Source organism: Entelurus aequoreus, linkage group LG22 (assembly GCF_033978785.1).
Source record: "Entelurus aequoreus isolate RoL-2023_Sb linkage group LG22, RoL_Eaeq_v1.1, whole genome shotgun sequence".
Taxonomy (NCBI): domain Eukaryota; kingdom Metazoa; phylum Chordata; class Actinopteri; order Syngnathiformes; family Syngnathidae; genus Entelurus; species Entelurus aequoreus.
The window spans coordinates 38,593,354-38,611,074 of record NC_084752.1 but is presented as its reverse complement, the minus strand read 5'-3'; the positions used below and the strand labels follow the sequence as shown (position 1 = coordinate 38,611,074).

General features: G+C 36.4%; 1 protein-coding gene across 1 annotated transcript in view; it reads right to left on the bottom strand.

Moving 5' to 3' along the window:
* Positions 1 to 17,721, bottom strand: part of LOC133639652 (sphingosine kinase 1-like) — a 43,529-nt gene that overhangs the window by 10,425 nt on the left and 15,383 nt on the right. Inside the window, exon 2 of the mRNA XM_062033144.1 lies at positions 13,656 to 13,796. Coding sequence (XP_061889128.1) covers positions 13,656 to 13,796 — 141 coding nt within the window. The remainder of the gene's footprint in view (positions 1 to 13,655; positions 13,797 to 17,721) is intronic.

The window sequence follows — 17,721 nt, the reverse complement described above, 5'->3', positions numbered from 1 at the left end:
GCTGTCCAAAGTGCAGCTTTATGTTATATACACTGTCCAAAGTGCAGCTTTATGTTATATACGCTGTCCAAAGTGCAGCTTTATGTTATATACGCTGTCCAAAGTGCAGCTTTATGTTATATACACTGTCCAAAGTGCAGCTTTATGTTATATACACTGTCCAAAGTGCAGCTTTATGTTATATACGCTGTCCAAAGTGCAGCTTTATGTTATATACACTGTCCAAAGTGCAGCTTTATGTTATATACGCTGTCCAAAGTGCAGCTTTATGTTATATACACTGTCCCAAGTGCAGCTTTATGTTATATACACTGTCCAAAGTGCAGCTTTATGTTATATACACTGTCCAAAGTGCAGCTTTATGTTATATACACTGTCCAAAGTGCAGCTTTATGTTATATACACTGTCCAAAGTGCAGCTTTATGTTATATACACTGTCCAAAGTGCAGCTTTATGTTATATACACTGTCCAAAGTGCAGCTTTATGTTATATACACTGTCCAAAGTGCAGCTTTATGTTATATACACTGTCCAAAGTGCAGCTTTATGTTATATACACTGTCCAAAGTGCAGCTTTATGTTATATACACTGTCCAAAGTGCAGCTTTATGTTATATACACTGTCCAAAGTGCAGCTTTATGTTATATACACTGTCCAAAGTGCAGCTTTATGTTATATACACTGTCCAAAGTGCAGCTTTATGTTATATACGCTGTCCAAAGTGCAGCTTTATGTTATATACACTGTCCAAAGTGCAGCTTTATGTTATATACACTGTCCAAAGTGCAGCTTTATGTTATATACGCTGTCCAAAGTGCAGCTTTATGTTATATACGCTGTCCAAAGTGCAGCTTTGTTATATACGCTGTCCAAAGTGCAGCTTTATGTTATATACGCTGTCCAAAGTGCAGCTTTATGTTATATACGCTGTCCAAAGTGCAGCTTTATGTTATATACACTGTCCAAAGTGCAGCTTTATGTTATATACACTGTCCAAAGTGCAGCTTTATGTTATATACGCTGTCCAAAGTGCAGCTTTATGTTATATACACTGTCCAAAGTGCAGCTTTATGTTATATACGCTGTCCAAAGTGCAGCTTTATGTTATATACACTGTCCAAAGTGCAGCTTTATGTTATATACGCTGTCCAAAGTGCAGCTTTATGTTATATACACTGTCCAAAGTGCAGCTTTATGTTATATACACTGTCCAAAGTGCAGCTTTATGTTATATACACTGTCCAAAGTGCAGCTTTATGTTATATACACTGTCCAAAGTGCAGCTTTATGTTATATACGCTGTCCAAAGTGCAGCTTTATGTTATATACACTGTCCAAAGTGCAGCTTTATGTTATATACGCTGTCCAAAGTGCAGCTTTATGTTATATACACTGTCCAAAGTGCAGCTTTATGTTATATACACTGTCCAAAGTGCAGCTTTATGTTATATACGCTGTCCAAAGTGCAGCTTTATGTTATATACGCTGTCCAAAGTGCAGCTTTATGTTATATACACTGTCCAAAGTGCAGCTTTATGTTATATACGCTGTCCAAAGTGCAGCTTTATGTTATATACGCTGTCCAAAGTGCAGCTTTATGTTATATACACTGTCCAAAGTGCAGCTTTATGTTATATACACTGTCCAAAGTGCAGCTTTATGTTATATACGCTGTCCAAAGTGCAGCTTTATGTTATATACACTGTCCAAAGTGCAGCTTTATGTTATATACGCTGTCCAAAGTGCAGCTTTATGTTATATACACTGTCCCAAGTGCAGCTTTATGTTATATACACTGTCCAAAGTGCAGCTTTATGTTATATACACTGTCCAAAGTGCAGCTTTATGTTATATACACTGTCCAAAGTGCAGCTTTATGTTATATACACTGTCCAAAGTGCAGCTTTATGTTATATACACTGTCCAAAGTGCAGCTTTATGTTATATACGCTGTCCAAAGTGCAGTCCAAGGACTGCTTGGCCCCTCAGCATGTCCTTTACTGGCTCTTGGCTTATTGTGAAAATAGAATGCATGTATGATACAGAACAAAATGCCCAAAATGGACAAGCGGTTGAAAATGGATGGATGTTGAATTATGCTGGGCGGGTGTTGTCAAGTCACATACACGCAGCCAGTGGTCTGATAGCTGTCATTTTGTTGCAAACTGGTGGCCAACAAAAGCAACTCAATCCATTGCATGCCATTCACTGCATTTACCTATATGACCCAATCCAAACAACCTTCCCAAGTCATGGTGCAGGACAGAAAATAATTCAACAAGCGCAAAACTTCAACAAACATGATTACACTTAACACACCTGCTCTTTGAACTTTGTGGACGTTACACACATGATGATGGTAATAGTGTGTGTGCACAGATGTTCCTGCATGATGGTAATAGTGTGTGTGCATAGATGTTCCTGCATGATGGTAATAGTGTGTGTGCACAGATGTTCCTGCATGATGGTAATAGTGTGTGTGCACAGATGTTCCTGCATGATGGTAATAGTGTGTGTGCACAGATGTTCCTGCATGATGGTAATAGTGTGTGTGCACAGATGTTCCTCCATGATGGTAATAGTGTGTGTGCACAGATGTTCCTCCATGATGGTAATAGTGTGTGTGCACAGATGTTCCTGCATGATGGTAATAGTGTGTGTGCACAGATGTTCCTGCATGATGGTAATAGTGTGTGTGCACAGATGTTCCTGCATGATGGTAATAGTGTGTGTGCACAGATGTTCCTGCATGATGGTAATAGTGTGTGTGCACAGATGTTCCTGCATGATGGTAATAGTGTGTGTGCACAGATGTTCCTGCATGATGGTAATAGTGTGTGTGCACAGATGTTCCTGCATGATGGTAATAGTGTGTGTGCACAGATGTTCCTGCATGATGGTAATAGTGTGTGTGCACAGATGTTCCTGCATGATGGTAATAGTGTGTGTGCACAGATGTTCCTGCATGATGGTAATAGTGTGTGTGCACAGATGTTCCTGCATGATGGTAATAGTGTGTGTGCACAGATGTTCCTGCATGATGGTAATAGTGTGTGTGCACAGATGTTCCTGCATGATGGTAATAGTGTGTGTGCACAGATGTTCCTGCATGATGGTAATAGTGTGTGTGCACAGATGTTCCTGCATGATGGTAATAGTGTGTGTGCACAGATGTTCCTGCATGATGGTAATAGTGTGTGTGCACAGATGTTCCTGCATGATGGTAATAGTGTGTGTGCACAGATGTTCCTGCATGATGGTAATAGTGTGTGTGCACAGATGTTCCTGCATGATGGTAATAGTGTGTGTGCACAGATGTTCCTGCATGATGGTAATAGTGTGTGTGCACAGATGTTCCTGCATGATGGTAATAGTGTGTGTGCACAGATGTTCCTGCATGATGGTAATAGTGTGTGTGCACAGATGTTCCTGCATGATGGTAATAGTGTGTGTGCACAGATGTTCCTGCATGATGGTAATAGTGTGTGTGCACAGATGTTCCTGCATGATGGTAATAGTGTGTGTGCACAGATGTTCCTGCATGATGGTAATAGTGTGTGTGCACAGATGTTCCTGCATGATGGTAATAGTGTGTGTGCACAGATGTTCCTGCATGATGGTAATAGTGTGTGTGCACAGATGTTCCTGCATGATGGTAATAGTGTGTGTGCACAGATGTTCCTCCATGACATAAAATGACTTTGACACTCCCGTCCTCTGTCACTTGGGTTGTCATGGCAACAACACATGTTAATCTCTCTATAAAGTTTACCAGTAAATGTTTGAATTGATTTGAAAAGGTAAAAGTGTACATTTTTATATTTGTTTCCAATGAAATGAAATATAAATGAATATACTGTACACACATGCAATTGTCCTGTCACACACTCATCATGTTTATGCTGATAAACATGCACAGCTGTTATGCAACCAACACACACACACACACACACACACACACACACACACACACACACACACACACACACACACACACACACACACACACACACACACACACACACACACACACACACACACACACACTAAATCCCCCTTTGCCATGACTTGATGTCTTTATTGTGACACATTGTAGCAGATGCACGGCACCAACAATATATAACAACAATATATATAAAGAGAGCAAAACACAACAATATACAACAACAATATATATAAAGAGAGCAAAACAACAATATATAACAACAATATATATAAAGAGAGCAAAACACAACAATATACAACAACAATATATATAAAGAGAGCAAAACAACAATATATAACAACAATATATATAAAGAGAGCGAAGCACAACAATATATAACAACAATATATATAAAGAGAGCTAAACACAACAATATATAACAACAATATATATAAAGAGAGCGAAACACAACAATATATAACAACAATATATATAAAGAGAGCGAAACACAACAATGTATAACAACAATATATATAAAGAGAGCTAAACACAACAATATATAACAACAATATGTATAAAGAGAGCGAAACACAACAATATATAACAACAATATATATAAAGAGAGCTAAACACAACAATATATAACAACAATATGTATAAAGAGAGTGAAACACAACAATATATAACAACAATATATATAAAGAGAGCTAAACACAACAATATATATAAAGAGAGCAAAACACAACAATATACTATATAACAACAATATATATAAAGAGAGCAAAACAACAATATATATAAAGAGAGCAAAACAACAATATATAACAACAATATATATAAAGAGAGCAAAACACAACAATATATAACAACAATATATATAAAGAGAGCAAAACAACAATATATAACAACAATATATATAAAGAGAGCAAAACACAACAATATATAACAACAATATATATAAAGAGAGCAAAACAACAATATACTGTATAACAACAATATACATGTTAGGACCTTTATATACATTACAATCTAGGACCTTTATATGCATTACAATCTAGGACCTTTATATACATTACCATCTAGGACCTTTATATACATTACCATCTAGGACCTTTATATACATTACCATCTAGGGCCTTTATATACATTACAATCTAGGACCTTTATATGCATTACAATCTAGGACCTTTATATACATTACCATCTAGGACCTTTATATACATTACCATCTAGGACCTTTATATACATTACCATCTAGGGCCTTTATATACATTACAATCTAGGACCTTTATATACATTACCATCTAGGACCTTTATATACATTACAATCTAGGACCTTTATATACATTACCATCTAGGACCTTTATATACATTACCATCTAGGACCTTTATATACATTACAATCTAGGACCTTTATATACATTACCATCTAGGACCTTTATATACATTACAATCTAGGACCTTTATATACATTACAATCTAGGACCTTTATATACATTACAAACAAGGACCTTTATATGCATTACAATCTAGGACCTTTATATACATTACCATCTAGGCCCTTTATATACATTACCATCTAGGATCTTTATATACATTACAATCTAGGACCTTTATATACATTACAATCTAGGACCTTTATATACATTACAAACAAGGACCTTTATATACATTACCATCTAGGACCTTTATATACATTACCATCTAGGACCTTTATATACATTACCATCTAGGATCTTTATATACATTACCATCTAGGATCTTTATATACATTACCATCTAGGACCTTTATATACATTACCATCTAGGATCTTTATATACATTACCATCTAGGACCTTTATATACATTACCATCTAGGATCTTTATATACATTACCATCTAGGATCTTTATATACATTACCATCTAGGATCTTTATATACATTACCATCTAGGACCTTTATATACATTACCATCTAGGACCTTTATATACATTACCATCTAGGATCTTTATATACATTACCATCTAGGATCTTTATATACATTACCATCTAGGATCTTTATATACATTACCATCTAGGAGCTTTATATACATTACCATCTAGGATCTTTATATACATTACCATCTAGCTGGGTCAACAGATTGTGATTCACTCTCATTTGTGCTTTGAAGCTTTGCATGGAATTATTGAGTTTTGCTTTGCATGAAAACCTTCCCAACATGCACACTTTATACAATTGGAATAAAGATGTCCTGTAGTTTATTGGTCTGTGTATTATTTACATGTGTGGGGCTGGAAGGGTCTGGCTAACCCAAGTCATTATGGGATGTTTAGCTGTGGGCACTACCATAGGGCCGGGGCAGTGGGGTTATGACACAATGTTTGCTCATGTCTCCATCCACCCCAGGATGTCTGTCAGACAACATCTTTGCTGCTTGTGGAACAACTCAACTATTTGTCATGCTTGTAGAATATAAGTCATATTACTTTGCTTGTATAATATAAGTCATATTACTTTGCTTGTAGAATATAAGTCATATTACTTTGCTTGTATAATATAAGTCGTATTACTTTGCTTGTATAATATAAGTCATATTACTTTGCTTGTATAATATAAGTCATATTACTTTGCTTGTACAATATAAGTCATATTACTTTGCTTGTACAATATAAGTCATATTACTTTGCTTGTAATAGAAGCAGTGTTTCTCAAACATTGTTCGGCTACCAAAAATGTCTGTTTCTCAAATGTGGTGCGCAGCGGTACTCAGTCGTAATTAGGGTTGCAAAGGGGTGGAAAAATTTCCGGAAACTTTCCGGAAATTAACCACGGGAAGTTAAGCTCGGGAAGTTTGGAAATATTGACCATTTTTGGATTATTCAAAGTTGGACACCGTCCATGGGAATGAATATGTTCTTGTGTACATGTTATTATGTTATATATTCTAGGTAGTAAGTAATGAATATGTTCTTGTGTACATGTTATTATGTTATATATTCTAGGTAGTAAGTAATGAATATGTTCTTGTGTACATGTTATTATGTTATATATTCTAGGTAGTAAGTATTGAATATGTTCTTGTGTACATGTTATTATGTTATATGTTCTAGGTAGTAAGTACTGAATATGTTCTTGTGTACATGTTATTATGTTATATGTTCTAGGTAGTAAGCACTGAATATGTTCTTGTGTACATGTTATTATGTTATATGTTCTAGGTAGTAAGTACTGAATATGTTCTTGTGTACATGTTATTATGTTATATATTGTAGGACCTAGAATATATAACATAATAACATGTACACAAGAACATATTCAGTACTTACTACCTAGAATCTAGGTAGTAAGTACTGAATATGTTCTTGTGTACATGTTATTATGTTATATGTTCTAGGTAGTAAGTACTGAATATGTTCTTGTGTACATGTTATTATGTTATATGTTCTAGGTAGTAAGTACTGAATATGTTCTTGTGTACATGTTATTATGTTATATGTTCTAGGTACTAAGTATTGAATATGTTCTTGTGTACATGTTATTATGTTATATATTCTAGGTAGTAAGTATTGAATATGTTCTTGTGTACATGTTATTATGTTATATATTCTAGGTAGTAAGTATTGAATATCTTCTTGTGTACATGTTATTATGTTATATATTCTAGGTAGTAAGTATTGAATATGTTCTTGTGTACATGTTATTATGTTATATGTTCTAGGTAGTAAGTACTGAATATGTTCTTGTGTACATGTTATTATGTTATATATTCTAGGTAGTAAGTATTGAATATGTTCTTGTGTACATGTTATTATGTTATATATTCTAGGTAGCAAGTATTGAATATGTTCTTGTGTACATGTTATTATGTTATATATTCTAGGTAGTAAGTATTGAATATGTTCTTGTGTACATGTTATTATGTTATATATTCTAGGTAGTAAGTATTGAATATGTTCTTGTGTACATGTTATTATGTTATATATTCTAGGTAGTAAGTATTGAATATGTTCTTGTGTACATGTTATTATGTTATATATTCTAGGTAGTAAGTATTGAATATGTTCTTGTGTACATGTTATTATGTTATATGTTCTCGGTAGTAAGTATTGAATATGTTCTTGTGTACATGTTATTATGTTATATATTCTAGGTAGTAAGTATTGAATATGTTCTTGTGTACATGTTATTATGTTATATATTCTAGGTAGTAAGTATTGAATATGTTCTTGTGTACATGTTATTATGTTATATGTTCTAGGTAGTAAGTATTGAATATGTTCTTGTGTACATGTTATTATGTTATATATTCTAGGTAGTAAGTATTGAATATGTTCTTGTGTACATGTTATTATGTTATATGTTCTAGGTAGTAAGTATTGAATATGTTCTTGTGTACATGTTATTATGTTATATGTTCTCGGTAGTAAGTATTGAATATGTTCTTGTGTACATTTAGCTCCACAATCACATTTATAACCCACAGTGTGGAGGACTTCCCTTTACATTGCAAATGAAAGCAAAACTACCAGAATGTATCTTTTAAAAATGTACATACAATGCTAAATATATATATGAAACACAAACAATGCCCACACTTTTTTACAGACATGATCTGAAATATATTGTTCATAAACAGTATGTAGCGTGACACACACATATTGTTCATAAACAGTATGTAGCGTGACACACACACAAATATTGTTCATAAACAGTATGTAGCGTGACACACACATTGTTCATAAACAGTATGTAGCGTGACACACACACACATATTGTTCATAAACAGTATGTAGCGTGACACACACATATTGTTCATAAACAGTATGTAGCGTGACACACACACACATATTGTTCATAAACAGTATGTAGCGTGACACACACATTGTTCATAAACAGTATGTAGCGTGACACACACATATTGTTCATAAACAGTATGTAGCGTGACACACACACACACATTGTTCATAAACAGTATGTAGCGTGACACACACACACATATTGTTCATAAACAGTATGTAGCGTGACACACACACACATATTGTTCATAAACAGTATGTAGCGTGACACACACACACATATTGTTCATAAACAGTATGTAGCGTGACACACACACACATATTGTTCATAAACAGTATGTAGCGTGACACACACACACATATTGTTCATAAACAGTATGTAGCGTGACACACACACACATATTGTTCATAAACAGTATGTAGCGTGACACACACACATATTGTTCATAAACAGTATGTAGCGTGACACACACACACATATTGTTCATAAACAGTATGTAGCGTGACACACACATATTGTTCATAAACAGTATGTAGCGTGACACACACACACATATTGTTCATAAACAGTATGTAGCGTGACACACACATATTGTTCATAAACAGTATGTAGCGTGACACACACACACATATTGTTCATAAACAGTATGTAGCGTGACACACACACACATATTGTTCATAAACAGTATGTAGCGTGACACACACACACATATTGTTCATAAACAGTATGTAGCGTGACACACACACACATATTGTTCATAAACAGTATGTAGCGTGACACACACATTGTTCATAAACAGTATGTAGCGTGACACACACATTGTTCATAAACAGTATGTAGCGTGACACACACATTGTTCATAAACAGTATGTAGCGTGACACACACATTGTTCATAAACAGTATGTAGCGTGACACACACATTGTTCATAAACAGTATGTAGCGTGACACACACACACATTGTTCATAAACAGTATGTAGCGTGATGCTAACAAAGACTTGTTGAAAGAATACTTCACAGCTCTAATAAGACTAACCTGGAATGACATCACTGTTGCTTTACACACTTATTGATTTTGCTATGGCACTAAATATAAATAAATCAACAAGACAGCGGCCCTCAAATGCTCCCGTGTCTTTAATCATTTATGAGGAGTATTTTGCTGCAGGAAGGAATGAACATCTTTCTCCAGGACTGAGCAAAGACCAGGGGTGTCCAAACTTGGTCCACTGAGGGCTGCACACTAAAACATATAAGCATGCGCTGTTTTTTTGGCCAGCCATCCAAATGATGACAATCACTAATCACTTGGCCTGGTGTATCAAATCCAGCACTTAGGCATGGAGACTGTTTCTGTGAAAGAATGGGCCGCTCTCAGTGATTTCCAGCATGGAAGTGTCATAGGATGCCACCTGTGCAACAAATCCAGTCCTGACGTTTCCTCGCTCCTAAATATTCCAGAGTCCACTTTATTCTAATAAAAGTGAAGTTAGGGAACAACAGCAACTCAGCCACCAAGTGGTAGGCCAGGTGAACTGACAGAGAGGTCAGCATAGTGCAGAGACTTTCTGCACAGCTCCAAACTTCATGTCACCTTCCAATTAGCCCACGTACAGTACGCAGAGAGCTTCATGGAATGGGTTTTCATGGCCGAGCAGCTGAATCTAAGTCATACATTACCAAGTCCATTTATTTTTTTATTTTTATTTTTTCCATAAAGAAATACAATCATGTGTGCTTACGGACTGTATCCCTGCAGACTGTATTGATCTATAATGATATATAATGTATATATTGGGTTTTTTATGTTGATTTAATAAAAATAAAAAAGAATTTTTAAAAAAAAATTTTTTTAATTTCTTGCGCATACCAGGCCGCAGCCCGGTGGTTGGGGACCACTGGTCTAGATCATGTTTTGAGTAGTTATGTTCTGTTCGTTTCGGACTCTTTTTAGTTCCTGTTTGTGCCCCTCCCTGACTTTGTTTTGGTTGCCATGGTTGCTAATTCTGTTCACCTGTCTGTGATGAGTGTTGGGCCGCTCACCTGCTACTAATCAGAGGCATTATTTAAGCCTGCCTTTGCCAGTCTGTGGGCCTGGTGTCATTGTTTGTTTCATGCAATGCCTCGGTTCTTTCTGCTCCTTCCATGCCTTGACAAGTAAGTTTGTGTGGGTTCCTGCTACAGTTAGTAAGTTTTTCCCAGCCATAGTTTATGCTAAGTTGTAGTTTAGCTTCGAGTGCGATCAGGCACGTTATTCTGTCTGCTTGCTTTCTGTTTTGTACTCTCCTGGGAGAAGGACCCCACAGCAAGCTGCCACCACCCCCCCACCGTGACAGGGATGTCCGATAATATCGGACTGCCGATATTATCGGACGATAAATGCTTTAAAATGTGATATCGAAAATGATCGGTATCAGCTTCAAAAAGTAAAATGTATGACTTTTTAAAGTGCCGCTGTGTACACGGACGTAGGGAGAAGTACAGAGCGTCAGGCCCAGTCACATAATACCTACGGCTTTTCACACGCACGAGTGAATGCATGCATACTTGGTCAACAGCCATACAGGTCACACTGAGGGTGGCCTTATAAACAAGTTTAACACTGTTACAAATATGCGCCACACTGTGAACCCACACCAAACAAGAATGACAAACACATTTCGGGACAACATCCGCACCGTAACACAACATAAACACAACACAACAAATACCCAGAACCCCTTGCAGCACTAACTCTTCCAGGACACTACAATATACACCCCCCGCTACCCTCTACCCCCCCACCTCAACCCCGCCCACCTCAACCTCCTCATGCTCTCTCAGGGAGAGCATGTCCCAAATTCCAAGCTGCTGTTTTGAGGCATGTTAAAAAAAATAATGCACTTTGTGACTTAAATAATAAATATGGCAGTGCCATGTTGGCATTTTTTTTAGGGATGTCCGATAATGGCTTTTTCCCGATTTCCGATATTGACCAAACCCTTATTTACCGATATCGAAACTGATATATACCAATCAATCATTGATCGATTGATTGATATATATACAGTCGTGGAATTAACACATTATTATGCCTAATTTGGACAACCAGGTATGGTGAAGATAAGGTCCTTTTAAAAAAATAAAATAAGATAAATCAATTAAAAACATTTTTTTGAATAAAAAAAGAAAGTAAAACAATATAAAAACAGTTCCATAGAAACTAGTAATTAATGAAAATGAGTAAAATGAAGTGTTAAAGGTTAGTACTATTAGTGGAGCAGCAGCACGCACAATCATGTGTGCTTACGGACTGTATCCCTTGCAGACTGTATTGATATATATTGATATATAATGTAGGAAGCAGAATATTAATAACAGAAAGAAACAACCCTTTTGTGTGAATGAGTGTGAATGAGTGAGGGAGGTTTTTTGGCTTGGTGCACTAATTGTAAGTGTATCTTGTGTTTTTTATGTTCATTTAATAAAAAAATAATAAAAAAACAATACCGATAATAAAAAAAATGATACCGATAATTTCCGATATTACATTTTGAAGCATTTATTGTCCGATAATATCGGCAGGCTGATATTATCGGACATCTCTAATTTTTTTCCATAACTTGAGTTGATTTATTTTGTAAAAGCTTGTTACATTGTTTAATGCATCCAGCGGGGCATCACAACAAATAATAATGTGTTCATTCCACAACTGTATATATCGGTATCGCTTGATATTGGAATCGGTAATTAAGAGTTGGACAATATCAGAATATCGGCAAAAAAGCCATTATGGGACATCTCTACTTTCAACCCTTAAAAATCTTCAGATTCATCTGTTCGTTATAAGTTACATTTTTTTTAATTATTATTTTTTGTTTTATCCCTTCTGTCATTTTGTGTTTTAATGGCAAACACACAAAATATGCAATATTTACGCCCCCAAAAGATGTCAAAGTGTAATATTTGATGAGAATTTATTGTTGTGATTTTGTACGTGTCCTTGAGTGCCCAGAAAGGCGCCTTATAAATAAAATGTATTATTATTATTAGAAGTAAGTGGAGCCTCAATAATTCATAACATTGATTTTTGATTCATTATTATTTTTAGAGCAATGACAGTTTTAAAGAATAAAACAGCCTGAATGGCATCTTTGTGTTATTAGTCAACATTGTAACTTTATATCCTTACATTTCACCTTTTTGCTCTTTTATTGCACTTTTCTTGATGACACCTTTATTAGTCCAGGGCTGCGAATGGAAGCATCTTGGAGCCCTGTGGCACAGACTCTAGACTGTGGCACAGACTCTAGACTGTGGCACAGACCCTAGACTGTGGCACAGACTCTAGACTGTGCCACAGACCCTAGACTGTAGCATAGACCCTACACTGTGGCACAGACTCTAGACTGTGCCACAGACCCTAGACTGTAGCATAGACCCTACACTGTGGCACAGACCCTAGACTGTGGCACAGACTCTAGACTGTGGCACAGACCCTAGACTGTAGCATAGACCCTACACTGTGGCACAGACCCTAGACTGTGGCACAGACTCTAGACTGTGGCACAGACCCTAGACTGTGGCACAGACTCTAGACTGTGGCACAGACCCTAGACTGTAGCATAGACCCTACACTGTGGCACAGACCCTAGACTGTGGCACAGACTCTAGACTGTGGCACAGACCCTAGACTGTAGCATAGACCCTACACTGTGGCACAGACCCTAGACTGTGGCACAGACTCTAGACTGTGGCACAGACCCTAGACTGTAGCATAGACCCTACACTGTGGCACAGACCCTAGACTGTGGCACAGACTCTAGACTGTGGCACAGACCCTAGACTGTAGCATAAACCCTAGACTGTGGCACAGACCCTAGACTGTGGCACAGACCCCCAGACTGTGGCACAGACCCTAGACTGAATATGTTGTAATTTGTCTTCTCATCTCCTTCCATCCCAACTCACCCGTGATGACCAGCGTGTGCGAGACCCCGGCCTCATTCAGCATCCTCTTGATGTGGTTCTTGTACAGCGTGAGGGCTTGGCCTTTCCCGCTCTGTGGATTGACCAGCAGCATCATGGGACACCGCTGGCTCTCCGGCACACCTGCGAGCAGAACACACGTGTTGGATACCACAGGAGGTACTGTCTTTAAGTAGTCATATCACTGGCTGACTGACATTGCATGCACTTTACCTGTAACTTTTGCCAATAAATAAGAAGATAGGCTATATATATATATATATATATATATATATATATATATATATATATATATATATATATATATATATATAGATGTGTACAAAAGCCAAAAGCAGAGAAGTTGTGTAAATGGTAAATAAAAAGAATCCTTTTCAACTTATATTTAATTGAATAGACTACAAAGACAAGATATTTCATGTTCACACTGAGAAACTTACTTATTGTTTTGCAAATAATCATGAAGTTAGAATTTAATGGCAGCAACACATTGCAAAAAAGGCATTTTTACCAGTGTGTTACATGGCCTTTCCTTTTAACAACACTCAGTAAAGGTTTGGGAACTGAGGAGACACATTTTTGAAGTGGAATTCTTTCCCATTCTTGCTTGATGTATAGCTTAAGTTGTTCAACAGTCCGGGGGTCTCCCTTCTGCTATTTTAGGCTTCACACATTTTCAATGGGAGACAGGTCTGGACTACAGGCAGGCCAGTCTAGTACCTGCACTCTTTTACTATGAAGCCACGTTGATGTAACACCTGGCTTGGCATTGTCTTGCTGAAATAAGCAGGGGCGTCCATGGTAACAACATATGTTGCTCCAAAAGCTGTATGTACCTTTCAGCATGAATGGTGCCTTCACAGATGTGTAAGTTAGCCTTTACTCCTATAAAGCGCTCCTTTAGGTTTTGCTGACGTTTATTTTACGCGTTGGAGTGCATGAAAAAAGGCAAACATAAGTCTTACATGAGGATTGTGAATGACAGGCAAAATTCCCCCCCAAAAAAGCAGTTCTCCTTTAAAGTAGATGAGTTGAGGTCAGAGTCACATTATCTGAGAGGTTTTATTCCCTGGTCAAGTTGCTGTCACACATGAAATGAATCTCTGTACAACAAGTGATGCAAATATGTTGGAGATGAAACTCTCAGAGGTTTACAACCAGCTTACATTTCAAATCTTTTTAAAACCCGCCCTGATGATGGTCTGCTCTGGGAGGCGGAGGTGACCATCTGTCCCAAAGCAAGGAAGGACAAACTAAATGTCACCCATGCCACACACACACACACACACACACACACACACACACACACACACACACACACACACACACACACACACACACACACACACACACACACTCACACACTCACACACACATTCTTGTATGTGTTACCTTCTTGAGCCCTGAGAAAAATGCCTCCCTCTTTAGGACCAGCCTTTCTAGATATATAAAGATGTGTATTTACAACATTAATAATATATACATACTATGCAAATATAAAAAAGCTTGTTGTGAAAAATGAGTTGGAATTTCACAAGAAAAAGGTCACAATTTCACAAGAAAAGCTTAGAATTTTGGCAGTTATAATAAAAGTCGTACTTTTACTCGATGCAAGTCAACATTTTACAAGAATGACTGAACATTTGTGCAATGTTATGACAAAAGTTGGAATTTTACTCAATAACAGTCGCAATTTTACAAGAGAAGCTTATAATATTGTGATAAAAGTCAGAAATGTATGTGACAAATGTTGCCATTTTTCATTAAAAAGTAATAATTTTACGAGAAAATATTGCAAAATTACAGAAACAGAAAGAATATGACAAATTGTTCCCAATTTTATAAGAAAAAATTTGTCACGTGAGAAACTGCTTTTAGTTAATTTTTTATTTATTTTTTTGTTTGCAATTGGTTTTTAATCCTAATTATTTACTTCAAGTTATTACAGTATGTCTCTATATACCTTTTTTTTTTTCATTTATTTTGGCCCAAGGGGCCGCATTTTAATTTCTTACACACACTTGTTATTTCATATGTTGGCCAGAGGGGGAGCACTTCAAATTTTTACACACATTTGTTATTTCATATGTTGGCCAGAGGGGGAGCACTTTTAAAAGCGACACACAGTCAATGTGAAAAATCCCTCCTTTTTGGGACCACCCTCATTTTGACCACTAGGGGTGCAAATGAGACATTGTCTCTTAGATGCAATGTTATTGATTTATGTCATCACTTGTTCACACCTCCTCATATGGAAGATACTTTTCCTTCTTCATGTCTCAAGAAGGGTGAGAATACAAGAACACACACACACACACTCACACACACATTCTTGTATGTGTTACCTTCTTGAGACCTGAGAAAAATGCCTCCCTCTTTAGGACCAGCCTTTCTAGATATATAAAGAAGTGTATTTACAACATTAATAATATATACATACTATGCAAATATAAAAAAGCTTGTTGTGAAGAATGAGTTGGAATTTCACAAGAAAAGCTTAGAATTTTGGCAGTTATAATAAAAGTTGTACTTTTACTCGATGCAAGTCAACATTTTACAAGAATGACTGAACATTTGTGCAATGTTATGACAAAAGTTGGAATTTTACTCAATAACAGTCGCAATTTTACAAGAGAAGCTTATAATATTGTGATAAAAGTCAGAAATGTATGTGACAAATGTTGCCATTTTTCATTAAAAAGTAATAATTTTACGAGAAAATATTGCAAAATTACAGAAACAGAAAGAATATGAGAAATTGTTCCCAATTTTATAAGAAAAAATTCGTCACGGGAGAAACTGCTTTTAGTTAATTTTTTATTTATTTTTTTGTTTGCAATTGGTTTTCAATCCTAATTATTTACTTCAACTTATTACAGTATGTCTCTATATACCTTTTTTTTTTTCATTTATTTTGGCCAAAGGGGGCGCATTTTAATTTCTTACACACACTTGTTATTTCATATGTTGGCCAGAGGGGGAGCACTTCAAATTTTTTACACACACTTGTTATTTCATATGTTGACCAGAGGGGTAGCACTTTGAAAAGCGACACACAGTCAATGTGAAAAATCCCTCCTTTTTGGGACCACCCTCATTTTGACCACTAGGGGTGCAAATGAGACATTGTCTCTTAGATGCAATGTTATTGATTTATGTCATCACTTGTTCACACCTCCTCATATGGAAGATACTTTTCCTTCTTCATGTCTCAAGAAGGGTGAGAATACAAGAACACACACACACACACTCACACACACACACACACACACACACACACACACACACACACACACACACTGTAGCTGCTGACAGAAGCATGTTGTATATATGTTATATCATTTCATAGTTGGTTAGAATAAATAAATACAACATATAAATATAAGTTGGTATTTACATTTAATGTGATTAAAAATGTATTTTCTTTGGTAAATTCATGCAAGTTTATGTTAACTTTATTTTTGTTGCAAAACCCATGTCGATTGGAGAGGAACATAGTTTTTGTTCCGGTTTGGTCACTTTGTTGGGGGGACAATTAATGTGTGACGGAATAAGGGAAGCAGCATGAGACAGCAAGCATTTAAGTTAAGTTGATGGAGGAAAAGGGACAAGCGGTAGAAAATGGATGGAAGAGGTTAATGGAGTCTCGGCTTGAAAAGAAACTTTCTTCCCTGGGAGTTTGTGAGGCCACTGAGGTGTGATTCTTTCTCATCATGTATGTGTTTCTTTTATTTCATGTCACACTCATCGGAAGTTTCTTATTTATTACTTCTGACGGCGTTGTTTTGGCGTTATTTTGGTTGTTAACGAGAAGAAGGCGTGGCTAAAATAAACGTCTGTGTGAGAAAAACAAACAACTTGAGCTTTGATTGACCCTTGTGGAATGTTCATATTGTTGGTACTCAGCCAGCGTTTGTGGGTCTGATGGACCCCTTGCATTTTGGGGCTTTTAATGCCTCACAATCAAACACTTTTATGTTCAAATACTGAACAGATGTTTATTGGCATAAGGTAAACATCTGTTCAGTATCTTAACATAAAAGTGTTT